Below are 26,827 nucleotides of genomic sequence, written 5' to 3'. Positions count from 1 at the left end.
AAAAATTTCAAAACTTTATGCAAATAGGAATAGTATAATGAATCCCCATCATTCAGCTTCAACAAATATCAATTTATTGAAACCCTAGACCTAGAACCCCAATGCCTACCCCAAACTTCATCTAAAATATTTCAAAGCAAAACTTGCATTTACAATTTCATCCATTTCTTAAATACTTAACCATTGTTATCAAACCAAAGATTAACTCAATATAAAAATTAATTTCATTTATCTAAATGAAGACCTTCTAAGATCCTTATGTTCCAAATGGGTTTTACTTTTCCTTGCTTAGTCCCTGAACATACCTTACTTTGAAGGCACAGCCCACAGATTTTTCTAACAGACTAGACACACAGGATGTTAGAGAAATCAAACTTGAATGTTAAGTTTTGCCTGAGAAATCATAAAGTTGGAGTTTCTATCAAGGAAGAGATTTAGAGGCAATCCTATTGAGTTAAGATAGTCTAGTATGGTAGTGTATCTAAAGCATGACACATGGAATGAAGAGACTATGGAAGGGTTATAAGTTTTTTTTTTAGATATCAAGGACTAGGACATAGGAGTAAATGGCTGAAATTATGCTAAAACAGAGAACCTTGGGCCACAGCAACCATGTTTATCATGAATATAAATTAACTCTATCTTCTAATTCTTACTAAGACTGTATTACTTCTCAGCTGCTTTTTCACACAAAGTTACTGTGACTCAGGCACTTGCCCTCACAAATATTCAAATTCGTGCCTCTGCGAAATTACACATACCTTCAGGATATCTCCCAAAGTTCTTCATCCAACAATGAACCACCACAGTGTCGCCAGTCACTGGTACCCATATTCCTCTTGCCTGAAATACCCCTGCTATTCCTTTAAACCACTTCTCCCATTAAGTCTTACTAAAAAAAACCCCTCCTATTCCTTCTGTTATTGTCCTTAGCACGCTAGAATTTACCTAGCTGCTTACTGGCCAAATAGTTGGAAAGGATAATCAATTTAAGAAAAAGTCCCAAGTCAAAAGAGCTTTTATTCATTTTTAAAATATTACATATGAGCCTGGCCTCTTGCAGTTTCTGTAACTGGATCACTGTAAAAAGAAATGAAAATGTCAGTAAATCTCCATCAATATCCTTGCCCAGAAAAGTTCTACTCTGAATCATCTCAAACATACTTTAAGATTATGACTTACTGGTTCATAGTAAAAATGTGTCAATTCTATCTCTTATTCTGCCAAATTTACTGTTCCAGAATGCAGCTCTCCATTTTCTACCTTTGCTACACCTCCAGTTTAAGTCTCTTAATCAATTAAGACCCCTAACTAAAGTAGTTAATAAAATTTATATGGACATTACAAGAACCTACCTCAGATCTTATTCATCAGCCTGCTGAACTGTTCCTTTTTCAGAAACATAGATACCATCCAAAAATTTTCTGATATCCTTATTTTTAACTGTTGTGGCTTGCTGAATCAAAGCAGCTGTAAGAGTGAGAAAGATAAGGCAATTATTTTATCAGCCAACCCAAATCATAAGCAAGTATTTTATTATATGCTATATACTTAAAACCCAAGTATCCTTGGGATAGTTTATTAGAGTCCCACAATTAAAAAAAACTCACCAATCTTTTTGTCTATCTCATTGTTCTGCTTTCTCTCTCCTTCCCCGTAATTTTTTTTATTTAGTTACTTATGTTTGATTGCTCTATTAGAGGTATAACAAATTAAACTTGAGTCTTTTTGTCCCTATTAATATCCAATGTACTTAAGAGTCTTTTCTTTTGTGCCTTCACATGTCTAATTGTTTTTCTGTACAGAGTTCCTAGGTCTGTTTTTAATTGACTGACCAGTGTCTTTACAAACTCCCCATGGAACACTGTAAGTAAAATAAACGGATGAAAAAAAGGAAAAAAGCTCACTAAAAGAACATATACCACGTATTCAACTACAAGATTTAGGTAAGATTTTATGGGTGTAATCAGGCACAGTAAACATACAAACCTGAATTTGACACAAGTTCAATGTCATTTCCTTCAAGAATCAACTCATCTTTCTGGGCTTGAGATACTGAACAAGCAACACCTAAAAAGGTAAGAGAGCATGTGCATAGTGTCAACATAAGATTTGTAGCATATTTAAAATATTTAAATTAAGTAGCAATTTATTCCATTTAAAATTCCACACACCAAAAGAAATTGTTTTGTAAAAGAATGTGTACTATCTGGGCCAATCTTGTATTCCTGCTTGAATGAATCTGTCCCAGACTGATTACAGACTACGATTCAATTAAGGAGTACAAGAAAAAGGTATTCAGCTAGGATTTAGCTGTACAAAGATTTGTATCCAGTCTTACTTCTACTGTATATTTGGTATCCCTCAAAGCTCATTTTTCACCTAAGGGCTCTCGTTAAGTATTGCTGACCATAGCAACTATCATGTAATATTATTGTAGAGCCATTAATTGGTACAATCCCTTCTTCCCACCCCCCCAATTCAACGGAATCAAAAAGCATCGAGAGCACTAAATTTTAAAACTTTCTAATGCTTCGGTGTTAACTATGCATCAGACAAGAACTATTTTTAAAACGCATTTCAATTTGAAGTCACTGAATCATGAGATGTTCCCAATTTTACAGATGAGTAAAATGAGCTACATAGAGGTAATCTGCCCAAGGTTGCCAGTGACAGCTGAGACTTGAAACGAGGAAATCTAGGTATTAACCTCTATTCAAATGGTCTTTTTTTGGATTTCAGTTTGCAAAACCAATCAAAGCTCCCATGGCCTGCAAACTACCCCAAATGTAAGTCTTCAGGAACCACAACTGGTACAAAGCCATAATCAAACTGGATAATTCTGAAATAAATCTGGTCTTATTTAGAGTTAACCCAAAATACCAGCCTTCACAAGGAGAAAGAAAATTTCTAAACCATACCTGGCCTCATCCGAACCCTGCGGATGTATTTTTCACCCAAAAAATTTCGGATTTCAACAAGAGAACCATTCTCCTGAATAACGACGTTGATGGGGAAGTGAGCATACACAGACCTCATCTTGTAACGGAAGCCCTAGGTTAAATAAACAAACTATTAGCAATGCTGAGAAATTTGAAAGATAGGATTTCCAGTTTTTCTCTGAAAACCAAGTAAGAGTTGCCCTTTTATAGGGAACATTTACATATTTGTCAAGGCTGTCTCCCTCCCTGCACCTAGAAAAAGATGACTAAATCTCTAGAAATTATCAATGGAGACTTTAGAGGAAAATTTCCTCCTTCCTGACAAAGGAAACTGAGACAGTTCTCACGCAGCACTTATTGTCAAGGTTTTGTAAAATGTATCACCTATCCAAGCCTTACAACAATTTTACATACAAACATGTGTTTCTGTGTCTCCTCACTGGACTGTGAAGCTCCTTAAGCAAGCATGTATTTTACCACCTGCTATGCCCACAGTAAACAATGCTAGTTTCCCAGTAAAGGAGAACCCCAAAGCCCTTCATCTTGTACATCGAGCTAACATACTGAGTTACTAAGGTACGCCAGATTGCAAGAACTGATGACACCAAGACAGGCCCCCCGCCCTCAAGGAACCTAACCTGGTATGTTTTTAAGGAAATGGACAGGGAGCTCAGAAATTAGACCCACCTTTTTCTATCCCTACAAGAGGTCCTGGTGGTGACAGGCATAAAACAAGAAACCAAAGCCTACCCTGTATGTTACATTTTTTATGTTAAAAAAAAAATGCACCCCAAAGGTGAGTCCTATTTTGTGTGGAAAAGACACCATCAGCATACTATGAAGACCATCTGGTCTTTACCCTTATCTATCACTCAATCTTTACTCACATCACTTAATCCTAAGACCCAGGAATGCCTATTAAACACATTTGCCAAGATCACTTTTTCCCAAGTACTTAATAACTCACTAAGTTACATGCATAATCTATTCTCTGCGGCAGACATTTATGTTGCATACATAAGTCATAGCTGAGAAACCTCCCCTTCCAAAACAAAGTAGTCTGATTAACCTGCTTACCAGTGTTACACCCTTGATCATGTTCTGTACATGACTACAGATAGTGCGAACAGTGGCCAGTTCCTTCCTGTTCCCCCACCATTTGTCAACCCGGAGCTGTAACAGAACAAAAACTTTAGAAAATTCTTTCCAGTAGTAAGTAGGCTTGGAAAAAAGTCCATTTATTCACAGTAAGTACTCTAGATCCTAGTATTTGCCCAAATTAAAACACACGATTTTCAAGGAAAAATTAAATCACAAAGCCCTCAATTAACATTTTCGTTACTGTACATTATAGGTACACTACTACTTCACAAAGGAATGACAACCCAGAACACACGTTTTGTACAAGCTACATCAAACTTCACTCCTGAAAAACTAAAATACCAGGTTTAAAAGACCTACTGCTGCGTTCCTAAGATTCTTAAAAAACAATCAGAAGAAAAATAAACTTAACTTGTAACAGCATTAACACCTGATACGAATGACAACTACTAGTACTGATCTTTTATAACCCACTCTGTTCAGAATCTCGTTTTCCAATTTCACTGAAGCAACAACACCGAAACTAGTTACGCTTCTGGACACCAAATTTTAAGTTAAAACACTTAAAAATTCCATAATTTTAAAAGCAACCCTATTTGATGCTCTTAAATCACAACCTTCCAAACAAGTAACTGAAGTGTCAAAAAACAAAAACAAAAACTCACCCTCTTCTTTTTCTTCCCAAGGAGACTGAGTTCTACATTGATGTGATTGAAGTCCCTCCGCAGGGTGCCTCTGGGGCCCTTCACAATAACTGTGCGTCCCTTCAGGGTAATGTCGACTAGGAGAGAACATATTCGTGAGGCCTCGGAACAAGGTATACAGCATGTAGTAAAGATGTAAGAAAAATGCAAGCACCAAGTCTCGTACCATTTTCTGGAATGTCGACAGTCTGATTGCTGAGAATGGTCTTCATTCTGAAACACAAACACTTGGGGTAAGAAGGCCGCAGAGGACCTGTTTTCGACCAAACTACGATGCACGGAGCTCCACTCCTACCGGAGACCGCAGGCAAAAGTCCCGGGAAGGATACGGGAGGACCAGCACGGAGAACGGTCCCCACTACGCCCTGGCCTGGAAGGAGCAGCTCCTCGGCGAATGTTATAAGCCCAACGGGCCAACTCCCGCTCAGCGCAACCCTGGGACTCCCATCAAGCCGGCGCCATCCCGGCAAAGCTGAGGAGCGGGAGTAGGCCTAAAAGCCCAGCACAAGGCTCGAATCCCATCGCCACCAAATTCATACGGCGTTCGCCGCGTGGGGAGACAACCAAAATAGGGTTTCCGAGGGCCAGACTCGCGCCGCTGGCTTTCCCTGAGCCGATGGCTTCAGATTCCCAAGGCCCACCGACTACAGTAACCAAACTCACCTCGCAGTAGATGCGGCAAAGAGAGAGCGTCTTTCGTCATCACGTTCTTATAGGCCGTAAGAGTACTGCGTATGGCGTCATAAGCGCGCGACGCTACTAGGCTAAAGCAGCCAATCGCGGAGCAGCGCAGGTTCCGCAGGGTCAGGTGTGGCTCAGGTTGTCGGTCGTAAATCGAGTGACGGTTTTTCCATCTTTCTTTTCCCGGGAATTAGTGATCGCTCGGCCCTGCTAGAAAAAAAAGAGAGGGATGTCTCTACGCTGCGGGGGCGTGGTCCGCACCGTGGGCCCCCGGGTGAGCTGCGGGGCGAGCAGGGTGCGGGCGTGGGGTGGAGGGGGCTCCCATCCCTTTAGAGCACCCAATAATGCCAGCACTTACTGAGTGTTTAATTCGAGCCAGGTACTGTTCTAAACATTTTTATTGTGGTATCTCATTTAATTCTTCCGACACCCCCACGAGGTTAAGTCTCTGGTACTGGTTTGTTTGTAGGTCTCTCTGGCTGGCACTGAGAGCTTTTTTTCTGCGTATCAGTGATTTATACTTTGTATTTATTGGAGCGTTATAGGAGCATTGCGGTGAGCACTCCAGATTACTACTTTGTGTTGAGCTCTTGTGTACTAGACACCAGTTTGGGCAATTAGAGCCCAAATCTATGCTCTAGACTCGAGCGGGAGACCTGGGCAAGTACAATAGCAATCGTGCAGCATTAATAGGCACTGTATATATATATATATTTAATTCTTGAAGGTTCTTTTGCTTTATAAGTACTGACTCTTGAATTTTATAGTGTTTTGGCTGTCTTGTCCGTGTGTGTTCAGATCTAGAAGCCAATAGCTTCTTACGGTCAAATACATATTGAGTGACTTCCTTCTTTCAACACAGAATGTAACCTAGAAAATTAAAGCATTAGGTTTGGTTTCCCTTCTTCAAGTTCTGTGAAACTAGTTGAGCACTTACCTCTACGTTTTAACACGTATGCTTATCCAAAGTCCAAAGCAGAGAGATTTACTTCAAATTTCATTTAAACGTCCTTGACTCAAGTCAGGAATAGAAAATTCAAAGCTGTAGCGTCTTCTCCCTTACTGCAATTTAAACCTGAAAAACAGACTTTTAGTACCTAAATGGGTTACATGAAAAGTGTGGCATGTTAGCCAGTTCCAATGGTTTCCAAATCTATTCTAAATCCAGAAGGAAATGGTCAGCTCCCATTCTCCTTTAGGTTTGGTTTGTTCCCCTTGGGTCCTCCTTAATCTTAGATTCTCAGCTCCTACACAGAGCTTGTAAATAGTTTGACATAATTTCTGATTCAGTTCTCTGGGCTTTACCCTTCCTTTTAGGTATTAAAATAGATTAAAACTAAGTTATTCCAAACCCCACTAAATAAATGTCATAATGAACCCTTTGTTTAGGTATTTGGAAGATATTTATGCAGTCCAGTCAGAGAAGTAAGTTCCTTGCCAGATAAAAAAAAGAAATTTTTACAGAATGGACCAGACCTTCAAGATTTTGTATCTGGTGATCTAGCAGACAAGAGCACCTGGGATGAATATAAAGGAGACTTAAAACGTCAGAAAGGAGAAAGGTAATTGAAATTTTGAGGTAATTTTAATGTCCCATTTCTTCATAGTGCATCATTTTCAGATATAACCAAGTCCTGGGATATATTTTTAATCAGCTTGTTAAATTTAGCTAAAAATCATTAGAAAGAAGTGATAACAAACATAGAATAGGTGAATAGGTGAGATTGTTGGAATCTATTTCTTTTCTCTCTGCCCTCTGACAGTTTTTCTGCAACCTTCCTAGGACTTAGCCATCCTACACCACCATCTCCCATTTTCCATCCAGCAATAAATTTCTTCAGAGAGCAAAGATTATCACCTTGTTACTAGTCTATTACACTTTAAAGTTTTTCATTGTTACTGGGTGTCGGTGATCTAACTTGTTGCTTCGCCTAGTCAATGTACATATGATCTATGGATAGCATGCCTTAGTTTAAAAGAATTGTAAGGGAATTTAGTACAGAGAGCAAATTGTATTGGGAGATACTTTACCTAGCAACTTCTAGATCACAAGTGGGTGGAAGTCAAAGGGAACCTGAGGAAATGTAGTCTTCACTCCAAATTTTAGATTTTTTTCCACTTAATAATTATCAAAATCTAGAATGTAGAGTAGAAAGTTCACTTGTGGGGTCTCTCCTTAATCTGAACAAACATAGAACTTTTTGTCAGTATTATTTTTAGGGAATGAGATGTTCAAAAGCTTCTTCATTTTTTTATTGGGATGGTGTTACTCTGTGCCTTTGCAAAAGTAGACATGAGCACAGTGCCCTGCTAGACACAGTTATAGGTGTTTTCTAAAGTGGTTTGAGCAAATCTAAATTTCATTCTCTGTTATTACTCCTATGGCAGAAATTAAAAGAGTTAATCCAGGATTATGGGGGGAAAATTCCTAACTAGGAATTGTAATAGAGCAGAGTAACTTCAAAGCTGTGTGATTATTTGGGAACATACTTGTTAATGTATAGTTATATTTGGCTTTCCTCAGGTTAAGACTACCTCCATGGCTAAAGACAGAGATTCCCATGGGGAAAAATTACAATAAACTGAAAAATACATTGCGGAATTTAAATCTTCACACAGTAAGTTATCAGAGGGTTAAATATCCCTCTTTACCAGAAGCCGTAATTTTTCCATATATATGTAACTTAAAAATTAATAAAATACATATCAAAAATAGCAAGGAAAGTAAATAAAGATGTTTAGTGATACATTACTCTCAGTAATGGAAATACATTTAAAGATTATTTTCCCTGCAAAAGAAACAAAAAGTAATTGTATTTTTTAAACTTTCATTTAATAGTGCAAACAAAAATATTTTTTTCTGCAATTTCGGGAATGAGGGTTTTTGTGTGTTTTATATTACAAATTAAGTACATGCTTGTTGGAAAGGGTATATTAAATGTGAAGCATCCTATATGCAACCTCAAATGTTTAACTGTTATACCACTTTAACTGTTCAACATATACCCTTGCAGACCTTTTTATTTGCACATGTAAAATATATACATTCATATAGGGTTTTTTTTGTTTGTTTGTTTTTTTAAATTTACTTACTTATTTATTTATTTATTTTTGGCTGCGTTGGGTCTCCGCTTCTACGTGTGGGCTTTCTCTACTTGTGGCGAGCAGGGGCTACTCTCCGTTGTGGTGCGCGGGCTTCTCATTGCAGTGGCGGGGTTCGGGGCTCTAGGCGCCCGGGCTCAGTAGTTGTTGCGCACGGGCTTAGTTGCTCCGCGGCATGTGGGATCTTCCCGGACCAGGGCTCGAACCCGTGTCCCCTGCTTTGGCAGGCAGATTCTTAACCACTGCGCCACCAGGGAAGTCCCTTCATATAGTTGTTTTTTGTTTTTGTTTTTGTTTTGCGGTACACGGGCCTCTCACTGTTGTGGCCTCTCCCGTTGCGGAGCACAGGCTCCGGACGTGCAGGCTCAGCGGCCATGGCTCACGGGCCCAGCCGCTCCGTGGCATGTGGGATCTTCCCGGACTGGGGCACGAACCCGTGTCACCTGCATCGGCAGGCAGACTCTCAACCACTGCACTATCAGGGAAGCCCCCTTCATATAGTTTTTTTTTTTTTTTTGGTGGTACGTGGGCCTCTCACTGTTGTGGCCTCTCCCGTTGCGGAGCACAGGCTCCGGATGCGCAGGCTCAGCAACCATGGCTCACGGGCCCAGCCGCTCCGCGGCATGTGGGATCCTCCCAGACCGGGGCACGAACCCGTGTCCCCTGCATTGGCAGGCGGACTCTCAACCACTGCGCCACCAGGGAAGCCCTATAGTTTTTAATTTAAAAATGGAATCCTAATATCTATATACTTTGACAGTTTTAACAGCATTTTTGAATAGTGAATTTCTTCATAAATAGGCTGTGAAGAATGGATAGTGTAAACATGCCTGATGACTAATTTGCTCAACTGGTAAGTATTTTCAACCTGACTGTATTCAGTTCCCTTTTACCCACAGGTGTGTGAGGAAGCTCGATGTCCCAATATTGGAGAGTGTTGGGGGGGTGGAGAACATGCCACTGCCACTGCCACAATCATGGTAAGCCCAGCCTCAAATTCTAAAGTCTAGAGACTGAAAGGAAACGTTTTGTGTCTTTCTCCTACAAATGTACATTAGGAATCTCTGATCAGATTTCTTGTTACATATGAGTTTATGAGAAATGTGGGAAAAAACCCAACAGAATAATCCAGCCTGTTATGATCTCACCCTTCTCTGAATAAGTCTATTATTGATTTTTCCATCTACCTGATGGTTAATCATGTGCTGCCTTGAGATATCTCTTCTATTAATTTTTGGAAATGTTCTTCATGTTGGCTTAACTTGTTATTCATTTTGCCCCTTAAATAATAAGCATTTATTTTTCTCCCTCATGGGACTTTCAGTTGGCCCGTGTTCATCTGTTCTTGACTGGGCTAAGCTGGACTCCAGGAAGTTAGGTTGGGTTCAGGTCTGCTCTAGAGAGCTTTATTCATGGACCAGTGGCTTTCCAAGGCATATTCTTATCATGGAGGATGGAAGGAGCACAAGAGGGCAAGCCAACCATCCATGCACATTTGAGGCTTCTGCTTCGTCATGGCTGCTATCATTCTATTGGCCAAAATAAGCCACGTGGCCAAGCCAAGCATGAGTGGGAGTAGAGACATAACTTCCTCCCCAAGTAGGCGGGCCCTGCAAGTTACATGGCAGTGGCTGAGATGTATAATCTTAATATGATAGAGTAAGAAATGGGATTAACAATGCAATCTACCATATTATTTATACAGAGGAGTTTGGAGATTGAAGTATTGGGTTAAATATAAATTATGTGCAACTGAAAGTTCATACTTGTCTGGGGAATGTCTGATAAACTGTTGAGTTATATCAGCAAGAGACTATTTAGACGAGGAGCTGGGGATTCTTATGAGATAGAGCTCCTTCTGGAATAATACAGAGCCAACCAGAGAGCTTATATCTAAGTTATGCAATGTCAACTCTTGAAGGAAGGAGTGATTCTGAATACTCCATGATAGAACTCTGGTTTTATCCCTTGCCTTTCCTTTTCTTTAGTTTTACCATATATGTTTGTATTCCTTAACTGTATTGTTTAGCTTTGAATGTTTTAAATTTCTTAAAAACAGAATCGAAGTTTATACATTCATTGCAGTTTTATTCTCTTAACATTACATTCTCTAAGTCATCTGTTTATTTGATTTAAATTGTAACATCTCTATTCTAGTTGATGGGTGACACATGTACAAGAGGTTGTAGATTTTGTTCTGTTAAGACTGCAAGAAATCCACCTCCACTGGATGTCAATGAGCCCTACAATACTGCAAAGGCAATTGCCGAGTGGGGTCTGGATTATGTAGTCCTGACGTCTGTGGATCGAGATGGTTAGTGCATCATCATTACCTCTTCCAGAAATTGGCTCTTATTAAGTTATGACATCATCTTAAGCAGTGGACTCTTGTTTTTAGATATGCCTGATGGAGGAGCTGAGCACTTTGCAAAGACTGTGTCTTACTTAAAGGAAAGGTACTTACTTGTGTTTGCATTTGCTTGTGTAATTTAAGGACTTTTGTTGATCCATGTAAATTCAGTTTATTTTAGGTCTTTACCTTAAAGCAGTGGTTATTAACCTTTTGTGGGGATTATAAACCTGTCTCATAATCTGCTGGAAATTATGTGGTCTTTTCTCCGGAAAAGTCATATTCAAACAGATACACGTTCGCAGAAATTTTAGGGATGTAGGAACACAAACTTATTCATGGACCTTTAGTCCATAGAACCCCTCCTTCATATTTGAGTATCAGTTTAAACTTTGAGTAATTTTATGAGAAGTATAAAACTAGTCTTCTTGGCACTGATTTAAATAAACCATCATCTAGAAGAAGTTAGGATGAGATAAACTCCCACACTGTTAAAATATGTAATCTTGATATAAATTTTATCACTATTGATATGCCCTGGGAATTTTACCCATAACTCACATTTTATTAACATGTAAATTCTATGTTTTTTTTTTTTTTTTTTTTTCTTTTTGCGTTATGCGGGCCTCTCACTGTTGTGGCCTCTCCCGTTGCGGAGCACAGGCTCCGGATGCGCAGGCCCAGCGGCCATGGCTCACGGGCCCAGCCGCTCCGCGGCATATGGGATCCTCCCAGACCGGGGCACGAACCCGTATCCCCTGCATCGGCAGGCGGACTCTCAACCATTGCGCCACCAGGGAGGCCCCTATGTATTTAAAAAGCATTTAAAAAGGAGTTTGGGGCCTCCCTGGTGGCGCAAGTGGTTGAGAAGTCCGCCTGCCGATGCAGGGGATACGGGTTCGTGCCCCGGTCTGGGAGGATCCCATATGCCGCGGAGCGGCTGGGCCCGTGAGCCATGGCCGCTGGGCCTGCGCATCCGGAACCTGCGCGTCCGGAGCCTGTGCTCCGCGACGGGGGAGGCCACAACAGTGAGAGGCCCGCATACCGCAAAAGGGGGAAAAAAAAAAAAAAAAAAAAAAAAAAGGAGTTTGTTTTTTTTTAATTTATTTATTTATTTTATTTATTTTTGGCTGCATTGGGTCTTCATTGCTGCACGGGCTTTCTCTAGTCGTGGCGAGCAGGGGCTACTCTTCATTGCGGTGCACGGGCTTCTCATTGCGGTGGCTCCTCTTGTTGTGGAGCACGGGCTCTAGGTGCGCGGGCTTCGGTAGTTGTGGCACACAGGCTCAGTAGTTGTGGCTCACGGGCTCTAGAGCGCAGGCTCAATAGTTGTGGTGCACGGGCTTAGCTGCTCCACGGCGTGTGGAATCTTCCTGGACCAGGGCTCGAACCCATGTCCCCTGCATTGGCAGGCGGATTCTTAACCACTGCACCACCAGGGAAGCCCTATGCTTATCTTCTACAGCTCAGTACTAGTCTAGCACCCTCAGTAAATGTTTTTTCAGTGATTCCCCCAATATTTTCTATTTTATTTTTTTTATAGTTCATTTAAAAAAAGTTTTGTTTGCCACCCACAAAATTGATCTCAGAAACTACTAATGAGTCTCAACTTGCAGTTAAAAAAACAGTGAGTTATAAGATGTGTTCTTTGAACATCTCTTGTATCCATGGGAGGGTGTGTATGTGGTCCTTTCTACATCTGTTCTCGCATGAAACAGCTCCAAAAAAAACTTTGCAGTTGGGTTTGTGAAAAAGTTTTAGTTTCCCAGTCATTTCTACTACTTGTCAAAGGGAACAGCTTTATGACCTAGTTCATATTTTAATGCTTGAATGCATAAATATAGCCAGAATATAAATAGGAGGATTAATGTTTAGCTTGTATTTCATTTAAGCAAAGCTCATGACTCAGCAACTCAGAAGATAGTTTTTAAAGGTCAGAGCACTTGTGAAATATTTGTCTAGAGGACGGGAGGAGAATTCATGAATTTTAAAAGAATGCAAAATTAAAGGAATTAATATTTGCATTCACATAAGAGATATCCCAATTTATTTTCTAAAAAAAATACAAAGGTTATTTTATATTTAATGTTTTATATTTGTATTTTAATTCCTTTAAACAATTTTTTAATACCTACTTAATTAAAATTCTATATAATCCCCAAATATATTCTGATCATTATTTACATGCAGATGTGTTTAAACCACAGTGTGCATATTATTTGATGTTATAGGTTTGTTTGGTTTTTTGGGGGGTTTTTTTGTTTGTTTTTCATTTAACAGTTCATATATAAACATTTGTGTGTTCTTGCTATTCTTGGCAAGGTTCTAAAGCTTACCATGTTGAAACTGATACTGAATGAGTACTGGTGACTTCTATTTTGAGCAACAGTTATGTCAATTCTTTTCCTCAGTTTGATACTTATCTCTTTTTCACCCTAGGAATCCAAAAATCCTTGTGGAATGTCTCACCCCTGATTTCCGAGGAGATCTTAAAGCAATAGAAAAAGTTGCTCTGTCAGGATTAGATGTGTATGCACATAATGTAGAAACAGTTCCAGAATTACAGAGGTGATTTCATATACAGAGTAATGTTGGGAAGTTTGGAGGGTCAGACTCTGCTATATTTTCTCACTTGTTTCAGGGGAGAACTTTGTAATTTGCTTTTATAAAGTGAACTCTTTTTAAACAAAAACAACATATGTCTACTGCAGAAAAATTAAAAAATGTAGCCAACAAAAAGAGTGTAAACATCACCCATAATATTTCCACCTAGTAGTATCAATTACTAACATCTAAGTGTAATATATATACTTATATATTTATATATGTGTATATATGTCTTGGTACACACACACATAATCAGCATCTTTTTTTTCTTTCTTTTTGTTTTTGTAAAGTATCATTGCAGGTGCCAATGAGCTGTTTTTTTCAAAGAACAGTTTTCAAAAAAAAACTTACTCAAGAGCAATTGCTTTGATTGTAGTTCTAAAAAAAGACTTTTAACCATCCACTTGGCAATAATATATGCAGTAAATGATGCTGAAGAAAAACCTAGTACACTCAGATGTATTTCAAATCTCTTTTAAAAAGTAGATACTATGCTGTCTTACTTTTCCTAATAATTTTAGTAGTTAGGAATAATTACAGATTGTTATTCTGCATCAATAAGTACATTCATATTTCAGAAAAATGAAAAATTTTGGGCAAGATTAATAATTCATTTTCATTATTTTAGTAAAGCATTTGATAGTGATTTTATTAGGTTCTACACATTATTCTGTGTTAAAGAAAGAAGTAGGATAAACAATAACCAGGATTTCCACTAAATTATAAATATATTAGGGAGCATGACTTGAATTCAGTGGAGAAATAACTTCCAAAAAGTAATTCCCTTATTATCGTGTGTGTGTGTGTGTGTGTGTGTGTGTGTGTGTGTGTGTGTGTTTTAATATTTATTTATTTATCTTGGCTGTGCCTGGTCTTAGTTGCTGCATGAGGGGTCTTCATTGCGGCATGCATGTGGGATCTAGTTCCCCGACCGGGGATCAAACTTGGGCCCACTGCATGGGGAGTATGGAGTCCTACCCACTGGACCACCAGAGAAGTCGCAGTGATTATTTTTAAATTCATTAATTTGTTTCCTCTCTTCCCTGTGAACTGGTCACTGATTAAAAATAACAACCATAACAACAAATCAATTACACAAAATAAAGGTACATTAGAATTCAAATGAAGGCTGATTTAACATCACCAACTTTGTGTCCTTTGGGCCTTATCCATTTAAGCCACGGTGGTTTGGCCCCTGTTGAAGTCTAGCACACAGCCTGTTCCAAACCTGTCATATCTCATGATACCACCACCAGTGGGTGCCAGTTTCTCTGTTTTCATTTAAAAAACATTATCCGGGACTTCCTGGTGGTACAGTGGTTAAGAATCCACTTACCAATGCAGGGGACACGTGTTCAAGCCCTGGTCCCAGAAGATACAACATGGCTGCGGAGCAACTAAGCCCGTGCGCCACAACTACTGAACCTGTGCTCTAGAGCCCATGCTCTGCAACAAGAGAAGCCACTGCAATGAGAAGCCCATGCACTGCAACAAAGAGTAGCCCCCACTCCCCACAACTAGAAAAAGCCCACGCACAGCAACGAAGACCCAACACAGCCAAAAATTTAATTAATTAATTTTTAAAAATAATAAATAAATAACATTATCCTTTGCAGTGAAATTTCCAGAATGTATTTGGATGTATTTTTTTACCTAAGAGATGTCAAGCTATATACTTACCAGCAGAGGGCAGCTTAGTCTTTAGAAATGAACATAAAAGTTTCATTCCTCTGAAATGGTTCAGGTTAGTTTTTTCTTTGTTCAGTATCGAGATTTTCTTCCACTTTTTTCCCCTTCTCTCTTGACTACTCTTCTAATCACTTATTCTCAGCTTCGGAATCCTGGTTTCTCAATGAGTAATTCATAAAATGAATTACTTAATTCATTACTTCCATTCTCATTTTCTCTGCCTCAGGCTTGAAAGGCCTGAAAAGTCAACAGAGTTGGGGGCCTAGTGAAGCTTGATTTTCTTTCCTAAAGTAGCACTTAGACATTTATGCAAAAATGCTACCATTGAACCATATGATGTAGCATGATGTCCAGAATGTACTTTTCTGGTCTTTCAGGTTGCTTGCATAATTATGTACTTAGTTGAGCTTGTGGTTATTCTTGCTGACAACAGCTTTGCTGTTTTCAAGGAAGGTTCGTGATCCCCGGGCCAATTTTGACCAGTCTCTACGCGTACTGAAACATGCCAAGGAAGTTCAACCTGATGTTATTTCTAAAACATCTATAATGTTGGGTTTAGGTGAGAGTGACGAGCAAGTATATGCAATGATGAAAGGTAAAGAAATTGAAAATGAAAACTCTTTTCCATTTAATTTGAGTAATAGCAGGAATCCCACTTTGAAGGACCTGTTATGTTTTCTCCATTGTCTCAGTGAAAGTGCCAGTGAGAACAAACATATAGTATATGTTGTAAACAGCAGCATAGAAAGGAAAGGAAGTATGTTTTCTTAAAACTTTATGGAATGATGTACAGGATGCTCAGGATATGAAATTTGCATCCCATTTTATCTCTTACCCTTTCATCAGCTAAAAACATGATTTTGTCCACTTTTCTTATTCACTCATTAGACAGTCTTTGAGTCCAGCCAGGTACCAGGAGCTCTGTCAAGCACTGACAATCCAAAGATGACTAGGATGAATTCAGGCCTTTGAGGAAGTGCTTACTTATAGAATTGTTACATAACATGGTGTGCTTTGGACTTCGCTGAACCTTAGTCCATTAAATCCATTTGCTTTGTGATTCTTGTGCTTCTTAAATTTTAAAATATAAAAGCTTTTATTTTACCCGAAGATCCTTGGCTAACTTACAGTTATTTATTGGTTCAAAGAGTAATAAGTTCAAATAATAATTAAAAGCTGCTCTTTACAACAATGCATGCAGTTAGCATTGTAAAAACATCTGCTAATGTAATGTGTGCTTTTTTTCCTGTAGTACTTCGTGAAGCAGATGTGGACTGTTTGACTTTAGGACAATATATGCAGCCAACAAAGCGCCACCTTAAGGTACAGCTACCATAAATTGCCAAATGTTTAATGGTAATTTGAATTAAATCTTTATTTTCTTTAGGTAAAATTAAGAAGCTACTGGCTTTTTAGTATAGTGTTCTATGTATATTTCTAGGTTCCAGTTTCCATTTTATAATCTGCATAAAGCAGCTACACTGGCACTTATTTGCTGCCCCAAAAATTGTATAACTTAAGTGACCTACAGGAAAAAAATTTTTAAGTTGGGAAGTTGTGTTCGTTCACACTTGGTGATCTTGTGATTTGTTTTAGAATTATATGAGAGCCAGAGGTGAAGTAAGAAAGAAAAGTAGGTCTCCCTATTTCTATATTGGACATTTATTCATTCATTTAAAAAACATTTCGTGAGTAGTGACCATGTGCCAGACACAGTGCCGAGCAGAAGATACAAGATGAGTAATACAGTCTTGTCCTTAGGAATCTTTTTTTTTTTTTCTGTCAGGAATCTTATAGAAATAGGTGTGATTAATTTTTGATTGTACTTGTTGGTCAATAAAGGAATGATACAGATACATAATCTCTACAAATAATCGCATTTTTCCCTTTTGGAATAGCTAATATAATTCCAACTTGATATGTTTCCCCTCCTCTCTAATTTTACTATAATTACGTTCTGACCGAGTAGCCAACAAGTAGATTTTTGTATAGAACAGAAATGATTTAGGAAAATTCTATAATCTAGAATTAATTCTTTAAATCTAGGTTGAAGAATACATTACTCCTGAAAAGTTCAAATACTGGGAGAAAGTAGGAAATGAACTTGGATTTCATTATACTGCAAGTGGCCCTCTGGTGCGTTCTTCATATAAAGCAGGTAAGTTAGACTGCAGAGCATGGTTCTATTTAGTCCGTAATTTTCCACATTAAAATGATAATAGCTGTGGTTATCTTTTTTTTTTTTTTTTTTTTTTTGCGGTATGCGGGCCTCTCACTGTTGTGGCCTCTCCCGTTGCGGAGCACAGGCTCCGGACGCGCAGGCTCAGCGGCCATGGCTCACGGGCCCAGCCGCTCCGCGGCATATGGGATCCTCCCAGACCGGGGCACGAACCCGTATCCCCTGCATCGGCAGGCGGACTCTCAACCACTTGCGCCACCAGGGAGGCCCTGTGGTTATCTTTTGTGGGGAAGAAAAAAAAAATTTTTTTTTCTGAAATATCTTTAGGAACTTTGCTCCATAAGGGTAAGTATCTATTTGACAACATTGCTGTTTGCATTAATATCTTTGTGTTTTTCCTCCCAGAAGCAACAGGGAAAAAAATCCATAAGGTTATTTACCCTATGGAAATGTTTAGTGTAATTTTACTATCTACAGTGCAATTATTTATTTTAACTTATTAATTAATTAATTTATTTTTGGCTGCATTTGGTCTTCGTTGCTGCACATGGGCTTTCTCTAGTTGGGGCGAGTGGAGGCTACTCTTCCTTGCGGTGCATGGGCTTCTTACTGCTGTGGCTTCTCTTGTTGTGGAGCACGGGCTCTAGGTGCACAGGCTTCAGTAGTTGTGGTACGCGGGCTCTAGAGCACAGGCTCAGTAGTTGTGGCGCACGGGCTTAGTTGCTCCGCGGCATGTGGGATCTTCCCCGACCAGGGATTGAACCCTGTCCCCTGCATTGGCAGATGGATTCTTAACCACTGCGCCACCAGGGAAGTCCTACAATGCAATTTTTTAACCTCTGTAATTTCAGCTCTTATTTTGGTCAGTAGCTTGAGCTGACTTATAAAAATAAAAGCCAGTTTCTTTTTTTCTTTTTTTAATTTATTTATTCATTTTTGGCCACGTTGGGTCTTCATCCCTGCACATGGGCTTTCTCTAGTTGCAGCGAGCGGGGGCTACTCTTCATTGTGGTACACAGCCTTCTCATTACGGTGGCTTCTCTTGTAGCGGAGCACAGGCTCTAGGCACACAGGCTTCAATAGTTGTGGCACGCAGGCTCAGCAGTTGTGGCTCACAGGCTCTAGAGCACAGGCTCAGCAGTTGTGGCTCATGGGCCCTAGAGCACAGGCTCAGTAGCTGTGGAGCATGGGCTTAGTTGCTCCGCAGCATGTGGGATCTTCCCGGACCAGGGATCAAACCCGTGTCCCCTGCATTGGCAGGCGGATTCTTAACCACCGCACCACCAGGGAAGTCCTGAAAGCCTTTTTCAAGAGATAAAGTCATGTGGTAATGGCCATTACAAGAATAAACAGCTAGTTATTTTTTGGGTATGTCCAAACCATGTTATACTATTAATGATCTTTTAAATGACTGTTACATAGTGGAGTCTAAATCCTAGATATGTTAAAAGTAGGCATAAATTCTATTTGTAAAAATTAATGTTCAGATGTTAGTAATATTCATTGTGTTCCTGTAAAGAAACTGAAGACATTTTAATGAACTAACAACAGCTTATCTTAGTTATAAAATCCAAGAATTTGATTCAACACTGACTGACAGGATGTGGGAATTTTGGAAACCAATAATGATAAGTGATTTATTCTTTAAGGAGCACTACTGGCAAGCTAAAAATATATATAAAGGATAGGACCAACATCAGCTTCCAGGGTGGTCAAAGTAGAATAATGTCATTTGAAAGGACTTTTTGTTGGTTTGGGTTTTTTTGTTTGCTTTTTGCTTTGTTTTGTTTGTTTTTGTTTTTGGTAAGTAAAATTTCTAACAATTATGAGGAAGTGAACTATAAACTTTTTAATTCCTTTAAAATTACCAGTAAAAGGTCAAAGTCTTAGATTCAGATGATGGATTAGGATCTGATAATATGGTTCTACTCTTACCAGATTTAGATGAGGCATGGGGCAGCACGGATTATTCTCTCCATTACTTGGCAAGGTTATGAGCCTTAGGATTCTTGGTGATTGTGTACAGATACAATCATCACAATTCTACTCATGTATTAAGATGACAGAGAAGTTCATCAGACTCCTCATAAAGTCGGGCCTGCAGCGCTGAACTCTGCCAGTAAGCTTTGAGCCGTGCTATAACAGTGATAGACTAAGTGGAACCTAATGACCTGAAAAGTGAAAGTGCCCCCTCTAAGCAGCTAACTTAGTACACAGGCACATCTTAGGGGGTGGAGAGAAAGCAAGCCCATTATAGATGAGAGCTCTTGCTTCCCTAGAGGGGAATAAGCTAAAGAGATGCCATCAAATGAATCTGCTCAACTGCAGCAAGGTCTGTTTTATAAACATCAGATCCAGGCTAATAATGTAGCAGAATTACTCTCTGAAATGAATTGTGCCAACAGCAATACTTTGTCGGTAATGAGGAATAGATTGTGCACATGAAGTGGAATAAATGCACAGAAGCAGCCCACAGATACAGTAGGGTCACCCTTTATAATATTTCTTTACTAGAAAGAGTAATGGTAAAAATTGTAGTGATAGAAAAAGTTTTTTAAGAATAATGACTAGGGACTTCCCTGGTGGCGCAGTGGTTAAGAATCCTCCTCCCTGGGCCTCCCTGGTGGCGCAGTGGTTGAGAGTCCGCCTGCCGATGCAGGGGATACGGGTTCGTGCCCCGGTCTGGGAGGATCCCATATGCCGCGGAGCGGCTGGGCCCGTGAGCCATGGCCGCTGGGCCTGCGCATCCGGAGCCTGTGCTCCGCAACGGGAGAGGCCACAACAGTGAGAGGCCCGCATACCGCAAAAAGAAAAAAAAAAAAAAAAAAAAAAGAATCCTCCTCCCAATGCAGGGGACACGGTTTCAAGCCCTGGTCCAGGAAGATCCCACATGCTGCAGAGCAACTAAGCCCATGCATCACAACTACTGAGCCTGCGCTCTGGAGCCCGCGAGCCACAATTACTGAAGCCCGGGTGCCTAGAGCCCGTGCTCCGCAATAAGAGAAGCCACTGCAATGAGAAGCCAGCGCACCACAACGAAGACTACCCCCCACTCACTGCAACTAGAGAAAGCCTGCGCGCAGCCACAAAGACCCAACACAGCCAAAAATAAACAAATTAAATAAATAATTTAAAAAAAAAGAATCCATCTGCCAATACAGGGGATGCAGGTTTGAGCCCTGGTCTGGGAAGATCCCACATGCCGCGGAGCAACTAAGCCCATGCGCCACAACTACTGAGCCCGCATGCTGCGACTACTGAAGCCTACGTACCTAGAGCCCGTGCTTCGCAACAAGAGAAGCCACCGCAATGAGAAGCCTGCGCACCACAACAAAGAGTAGCCCCCGGTCGCCACAACTAGAGAAAGCCTGCGCACAGCAACAAAGACCCAATGCAGCCAAAAATGAATAATAAATAAATTTATGGGAAAAAAAGCTCTTTTAAAAGAAAAAGAATAATGACTAAGCATTATGGTTGAGGAAAGGACCAAAGATATGGGGGATATGTGAAGTTAGAAAATTATTGCCATTGAGATTTGAGAAGAGAAAAACACCAATAAATACAAAAGTCTTCTTTAAAGGGAAACACTGAAGTATAATTATTCTGAAATTTACTTTAAATTGCTATTAATGTATTTTTATTTTTCCTAAATAGGTGAATTTTTCCTGAAAAATCTAGTGGCTAAAAGAAAAACAAAAGCCCTCTAACACTTAACAAGACATTCAAGATCACAGGAATTTTAAAACTTTGACTCCAGTTGGTAACAGAAGTGATGGCAGAATGCCTAGACTTCAGTGGATATATCCCAGTCTTTTTGTTTTACGAAAAATATCAGTAAGCTGTGCATATTTAATTATAATAATTAATTTGTCTTTTAGCGTATCTTCTTTGTCCCAGTAAACAATTGCTTGTTATGATGTAATCATGAAACATCTTTGTAAGAGTTTACTGTTAATAGTGTAGTTCAAACAATACATTAAAAACTTCTAGAAAATCTTTTAAGCCTCTATACATCATTGTCACGTTTCATTTCTGAAAAATGACATACTGTGATGAAACAGTCAAAATAGATTGAGATTGTATCTGTTTACTTACAAGTAGCATATGTCCTTTGCATAATAGCATAACATCATTGGAATAATGTAGAAAGGCTTAAGAGTTTCAGTGTTGGGCCTCCCTGGTGGCGCAGTGGTTGAGAGTCCGCCTGCCGATGCAGGGGATACGGGTTCGTGCCCCGGTCTGGGAGGATCCCATATGCCGCGGAGCGGCTGGGCCCGTGAGCCATGGCCGCTGGGCCTGCGCGTCCGGAGCCTGTGCTCCACAACGGGAGAGGCCACAACAGTGAGAGGCCCACATACCGCAAAAAAAAAAAAAAAAAAGAGTTTCAGTGTTGACTCTTCACATTGATATGACTACTTTAGACCTACAGAAGAGTTTTATGCTGATTGCTTATTTAGGACCTCTATTAAACCAAGACCATGATGTTGTCCAAGATGGGGAAATATAACCTAAAAATAAAATATTAACTCTCATTTTATAATAGTTTGCTACATCACATGCACTATCCATTTGTTCCTTTCATTCCTCACACCACTCTGGTGAGGTGGCTGTGTTCTATCATAGTAATGACCTGAATGAGGCATTTCTTTCCTAAGTACTAGAACTCAAATTCATCTTTTGACTCTGAATCCTGTTTTTCTACTACATCTCACAAAGGAAGTACTTAGATGGCAATATTGTAAAATATGTAATTTGGATAGCCGATTCTGTTTTGAAGTTTTAAATATGTGAACTAATTTTTTTTTTATAAAATGCATAACTTTGAAAATTAGTTACATTTTAATTTAACTCAGGGAGCCATATATACTTTGAATCACTTTCCTTATAGATCCTAAGTTAATTTTGCTGTGTAAAATTAACCCCATCAACTTTCCATTTTAACATCTCTGGCAACTACCCTCCTTCAAAATCTATTATTTCACCGGAAAAATGGATTACTTTTCAGACTCTGATTTTGTAACATAATCTGATGTTTCCTAATTTTGCACAGTGTAGGCAGTTGGTAATGAAACATTTTAGCAGAAGAGTCATTTTGTCAAATGAAATGTTTGGTATCCCAACGTAAAATAATTTAAATGGCATTTTATTAGCACAAATGTATGTTAAGATTTTAGATTTGTAACAACTACACATAAAAATAGTGAATGAGGGCTTCCCTGGTGGCGCAGTGGTTGAGAGTCCACCTGCCGATGCGGGGGACACAGGTTCGTGTCCCGGTCCGGGAGGATCCCACATGCCGCGGAGCGGCTGGGCCCGTGAGCCATGGCCGCTGAGCCTGTGCATCCGGAGCCTGTGCTCCACAACGGGAGAGGCCACAGCAGTGAGAGGCCCACGTACCACAAAAAAAAAAAAAAAAATAGTGAATGATAAGATGAAGCTGTTTTGATACATATGTGAAATTGGGAGTCATGGATGACGTTTGCAGTCTTTGTCAGACCTCAACAGTCTACTTACTCCTTTGTTTTATTTTGGTTATATAGTATTGAGAAAAATCCTGACTGATACAGCTAAATAATGATAAATTATTTTAAAAATTTAAAACATCTTGCAATCTCAGCATACTCTCCAGTTAAATTTAATCCAAAAACCTGAAAGATAATTAGCAGGAAATGTTTGTTTCAAAGTGGAATCAAAAATAGTATCTTCTGAATTTGTTATTCATTCACTCATTAGAATATGTGACCAAATGCCTGGATCTTGCTGGACATTTGAGTGTAGAGAGTTGGTGCTGTAGAGGTGTAGTCCCTTGCATAAATATACAAGAATGGACAGGCTTGAATTTTAAAAGGCCAAGGCAGAGCTTTGACCTTCCTAAACAATGATGCATTAAAAGAAGTGTATTTAAATGCACAGACATGGCAGGTGGCCTATACAAAATTTCTTGATCGCGCAGCACAAGTTAATGCATCAGTGGGCTCCAATGTGTTAAAATCTGATATGTGCCCATTTCAGTATGTCTGATCTTTTTCTTTCTGTAGCACCAATAGTATTTTTAAGAAAGTGAAAGTGACAAATGCACATGGTTTTTAAGAAATCAATTAGTACAGGGGTCACTGTCCCCTTTCCAGCCACTGAATCAGCCAACCCCAATTCCCTGAAAACCCAATTCCTGTTTAGTGAGATATCTTTATTATTATTATTATTATTTTTGACCGTACCATGCAGCTTGGGGGATCTTTGTTCCCTGACCAGGGATAGAACCCAGGCCCCAGCAGTGAAAGTGCTGAGTCCTAACCACTGGACCGCCAGGGAATTCCCTGAAAACATCTTCACTTTAGAGATATTATTTGTATTACTGCATTAAGAAGCATGAGCTCCAGTGTACTTAGGCAGAAAAATGGGAATAACACCCCAAAGAAAGATTCAGAGTATGAGTAGAGCAAAACAGCAGGAGCAGCCGCTGAGAGAGATTTGAGTACATGCCCTTCATCCTTGTGGGGACTCCCAGCTACTCAGAAGCCACACATACATTTTAACATACATTTGTGCTAATAAAATACCATTTAATCTATTTTGTATTGGATTTCCATGAAATTTTAATTTGATGATGATTCTCTTGCTAAAATTTTGGCCACCACATTTTAATTTTCAAGAGCAGTTCTCTGATTTTTTTTTTCCCCGTTTAAATAGCATTCTGTTCTTGTTTCCTAGCTACAAGTTCTTCCATTTTTCTCTCTGAGGATAGTGTCATTCTCTGCATTGAGCATTGTCTCTGTTTCCTTTTTTTGTTTGGTCTCTGCCCTTTGTTTGTTTTGGTCTCTGCCTTTTGTGTTAAAGGCTCTCCTTCATCTCCTTGGCTGTACAGACATACTAAGTGATGAGCCACTCTAAAGCTATTTGGAAGCTGGGGTGGGGGAAGCTGTCTAATTGATAGAGCTCCACTGGAGCGTGTTTGGGGCATGAGCTAGATTTCTCAGTGAGTGACTCCCAAATGTCAGGATTGAAAATAATAATTATAATCCTCAAGTCTTCTGCCTTGAGGGTTATAAACTTGGCTGCCTGCTTACTCAGAGCCAGATGAGTAAAAGCAAGCTGGTTAGGGGAGCGTGGGTCTCTGTTCCATAGGCAGGCTTTTATTTAGTTTCCTCGTTTCCAGTCTGGCAACTTACTAACACCCTCCCCAAGGCTGAAACTTTCTAATTCTATTCCTCCTGAAAATAAACCTCTAATATTCCATGAGAGTAAGGGGTGGGAAAGGGAGTTTCTTGGTGTGGGTAGGGTAGAGACTTGGGTGCAGTCAACTCTTCCTTATACAGCCTTCCATCAAAGTCCCCTGTTTCTAGCCCCACACCTAAACCCCACCTGTTGTGGTAATGTGGTGCCTCTAATTCTTGTGATCTTCTAAGGGACCAGTTACCTACATCTAGAAGGCAGTCCCTTATGTGGGCATTGAAGTTTCTGCTTGCTCTTTATAGTAAGTTACTTAGCCTCCCGTGGTCCACCTTCTAAAAATTGTTTGACATCTCTCATCTACTGGTGCCTCCTTTCTCATTCTTTGTCCTTATCTATTATTTACAGCTTTCTTATTTCTTTACTGCCGTTTTAGTGAGATTTCAGGAGAGAATGAAAATAGTGCATATGGTTAATTCAACGCACGTAACCCAAAAGTCCAGACAGTGCTTTGACTTGCTGGCTTTGCTTTAGGGCAAACTTGCAGACAGCTGGTATTGGACTTAGGGTTTGTTCTGGTGGAGAACAGTACTCATTGTTATAGTTCTCCCCAGGCAGTTGAATCAATTTCTTTAGAGAAGAAACTTCACCCTGCCTCCACCTACCTTTTTTTTTCTTTCCCCTTGACCCTGGGGGCTGGAAGATGTAATCACATGGGTGTAAATGCCAGGCTGCCTGTCATTGTGCCTCTAGAGGTGGATGAGATGAGAAGGTTGACTGTTCAAGTTAAAGACCTACAGTTAAGGCCCTGGTGGGTGCCCCTCTCTCTCCCACCTCCTTTTGGGTAGAGCCTCTGCTGTTCTGCTGGGCAGGGCCTCCTCCTCTGGCCCTCACATCAATATTCCAGGAAGCAACTCTTCTCTTTAGTCCGTATACATCTATCCACTCAAGGCTTTTCAGAAATTATTAAATTTCTTGACCACTGATGGCCCCCTCTTGTTCTCTTTGCTTTATTGGATTATGCCTTTTCCCCCTCACTGTAATTTTAATGGTGTCCTTAGAAGGGAGTGGATATAAATGTGTGCTCAGTTTGCCATCTTGACCAAGAACTCTACTTGCTGTCTTTTTAATAGTAGCTTTGTAGATAATTTTACATATATAATTATCTATGTGTGTATATATGTATTTATGTTTATATTTAAATCAATCATTTGCTGAATCCCTGAAGCATCTCTATAGAGATGCTTGGGTCAGTCATGGTTTGAAAATCATTGGTAGAGAACAAGTAACATTTAATATTCACTTTACATCTATATGTTTTCCATTATGTATGCTTGCTCATTAGTGTTAGAAAAACTAACAAACACTATGTTTAGTGTTACTAATTAAAATACATCACCTACCACTGTTTCCTAAACTCCAGTCATTCATGTAAAACCGTCACAAATTTTTGCCCTATCTGGATGGGAACTATAGTATTATACATATATATATATATATTTTACAATTGACTAAATTTCTAAACTTAAATTCCTTTAAAATGAAACTTCATGTAGAATATTTAGCTGGCGCATGGTTGATTATCCTACTAAAAATTATATTTCCCAGAGTCCTTTGCAGCCGGTTGTGGATATGTGACTAAGTTGGGACCGATGGTATGTGAGCATAAATGATTTGTGCTACTTCTGAATGTGCTGTTAAAGGGTGGGTCCTACTTTTCCCTTCTCTTTCCCCTTCCCTGCTGGCTGGAATGAGAACATGATGTTGTAGCTGGAGCAGCCATCTTGAACCATGAGATAGGAGACTTGTGTAGAGGGTGGCAGAGCCCAGGTAAAGAAGTCTGAGCCTCTGATGACTATGGAAGTGCTCTCTCTGCCAGCCGTGGACCACTGACGTGGACTTCCATGTCTGAGAGAAATAAGTTTCCCTTCTGTTTAAAACACTATCATTTTTGGTCTCTGTTAGAGCAGTCAAGTTTATGTACTAACTAATATAATTTGTAAGTCATGTTTATTCTAATGCCTTTAAAATAAATGCCTATTAAGAAAAATGTATGTTCACCTAAAATAATCTGCCTTGTTACTAGTGGTATATTGTAAAATGCAGATCTACAATGAGGGATCTTTTGGACTATATTCAGGAAAAGGAAGGGAGGAAGACAGCGAGAGGTCACTGTATCCAACTTATCCTCTGAAGTTTAAAGGTCCCTTGTAAGTATTATTTTGCAAGTCTGGCACTAATGATATATTCATGCCTGGGTTTTGGTCTAAAACTTTAATACAGTGTCAATGTATGAATAAAC

The 26,827-nt window shown here is 39.6% G+C and overlaps 2 protein-coding genes across 6 annotated transcripts; one reads left to right on the top strand and one right to left on the bottom strand.

Moving 5' to 3' along the window:
- Window positions 1–51: 51 nt before the first annotated feature.
- Window positions 52–5,018, bottom strand: RPL9 (ribosomal protein L9). The gene is made up of 7 exons (XM_060091546.1): window positions 4,914–5,018; window positions 4,709–4,824; window positions 4,020–4,115; window positions 2,922–3,054; window positions 1,990–2,070; window positions 1,356–1,470; window positions 52–1,080 (listed from the first exon to the last, which is right to left on the bottom strand). The coding sequence occupies exons 1-6, from the start codon at window positions 4,957–4,959 to the stop codon at window positions 1,364–1,366; spliced, it is 579 nt and encodes a 192-aa protein (XP_059947529.1). The 5' UTR covers window positions 4,960–5,018; the 3' UTR covers window positions 52–1,080; window positions 1,356–1,363.
- A 510-nt stretch (window positions 5,019–5,528) lies between these two features.
- On the top strand, window positions 5,529–21,350 carry LIAS (lipoic acid synthetase). 5 transcript variants are annotated; one of them, XM_060091542.1, is made up of 11 exons: window positions 5,529–5,702; window positions 6,818–6,990; window positions 7,953–8,046; window positions 9,430–9,510; window positions 10,688–10,844; window positions 10,929–10,986; window positions 13,320–13,448; window positions 15,626–15,771; window positions 16,429–16,499; window positions 17,223–17,334; window positions 21,010–21,348. In XM_060091542.1, the coding sequence occupies exons 1-11, from the start codon at window positions 5,658–5,660 to the stop codon at window positions 21,060–21,062; spliced, it is 1,119 nt and encodes a 372-aa protein (XP_059947525.1). In that variant the 5' UTR covers window positions 5,529–5,657; the 3' UTR covers window positions 21,063–21,348. The 5 variants fall into 5 exon arrangements, with proteins under 5 accessions (XP_059947525.1, XP_059947524.1, XP_059947527.1 ...); XM_060091541.1 differs by lacking the exon at window positions 21,010–21,348 and adding an exon at window positions 20,517–20,943; XM_060091544.1 differs by lacking the exon at window positions 13,320–13,448 and having other exon boundaries at window positions 21,010–21,349.
- Window positions 21,351–26,827: the final 5,477 nt, after the last annotated feature.

Source organism: Mesoplodon densirostris, chromosome 1 (assembly GCF_025265405.1).
Source record: "Mesoplodon densirostris isolate mMesDen1 chromosome 1, mMesDen1 primary haplotype, whole genome shotgun sequence".
Classification (NCBI taxonomy): Eukaryota; Metazoa; Chordata; class Mammalia; order Artiodactyla; family Ziphiidae; genus Mesoplodon; species Mesoplodon densirostris.
This window is presented reverse-complemented; position numbering and strand designations above follow the sequence as displayed.

Coding starts and splice junctions, on each gene's coding strand:
- LIAS (XM_060091541.1), top strand. CDS start 5,658: ATGTCTCTACGCTGCGGGGGCGTGGTCCGCACCGTGGGCCCCCGG. Junction 5,703..6,817: donor TCCGCACCGTGGGCCCCCGG/GTGAGCTGCGGG, acceptor CCCTTTGTTTAG/GTATTTGGAAGATATTTATG. Junction 6,991..7,952: donor AAACGTCAGAAAGGAGAAAG/GTAATTGAAATT, acceptor GGCTTTCCTCAG/GTTAAGACTACCTCCATGGC.
- RPL9 (XM_060091546.1), bottom strand. CDS start 4,959: ATGAAGACCATTCTCAGCAATCAGACTGTCGACATTCCAGAAAATG. Junction 2,071..2,921: donor CAGGGTTCGGATGAGGCCAG/GTATGGTTTAGA, acceptor TTACCTTTTTAG/GTGTTGCTTGTTCAGTATCT. Junction 1,471..1,989: donor TGAACTTGTGTCAAATTCAG/GTTTGTATGTTT, acceptor TCACTCTTACAG/CTGCTTTGATTCAGCAAGCC.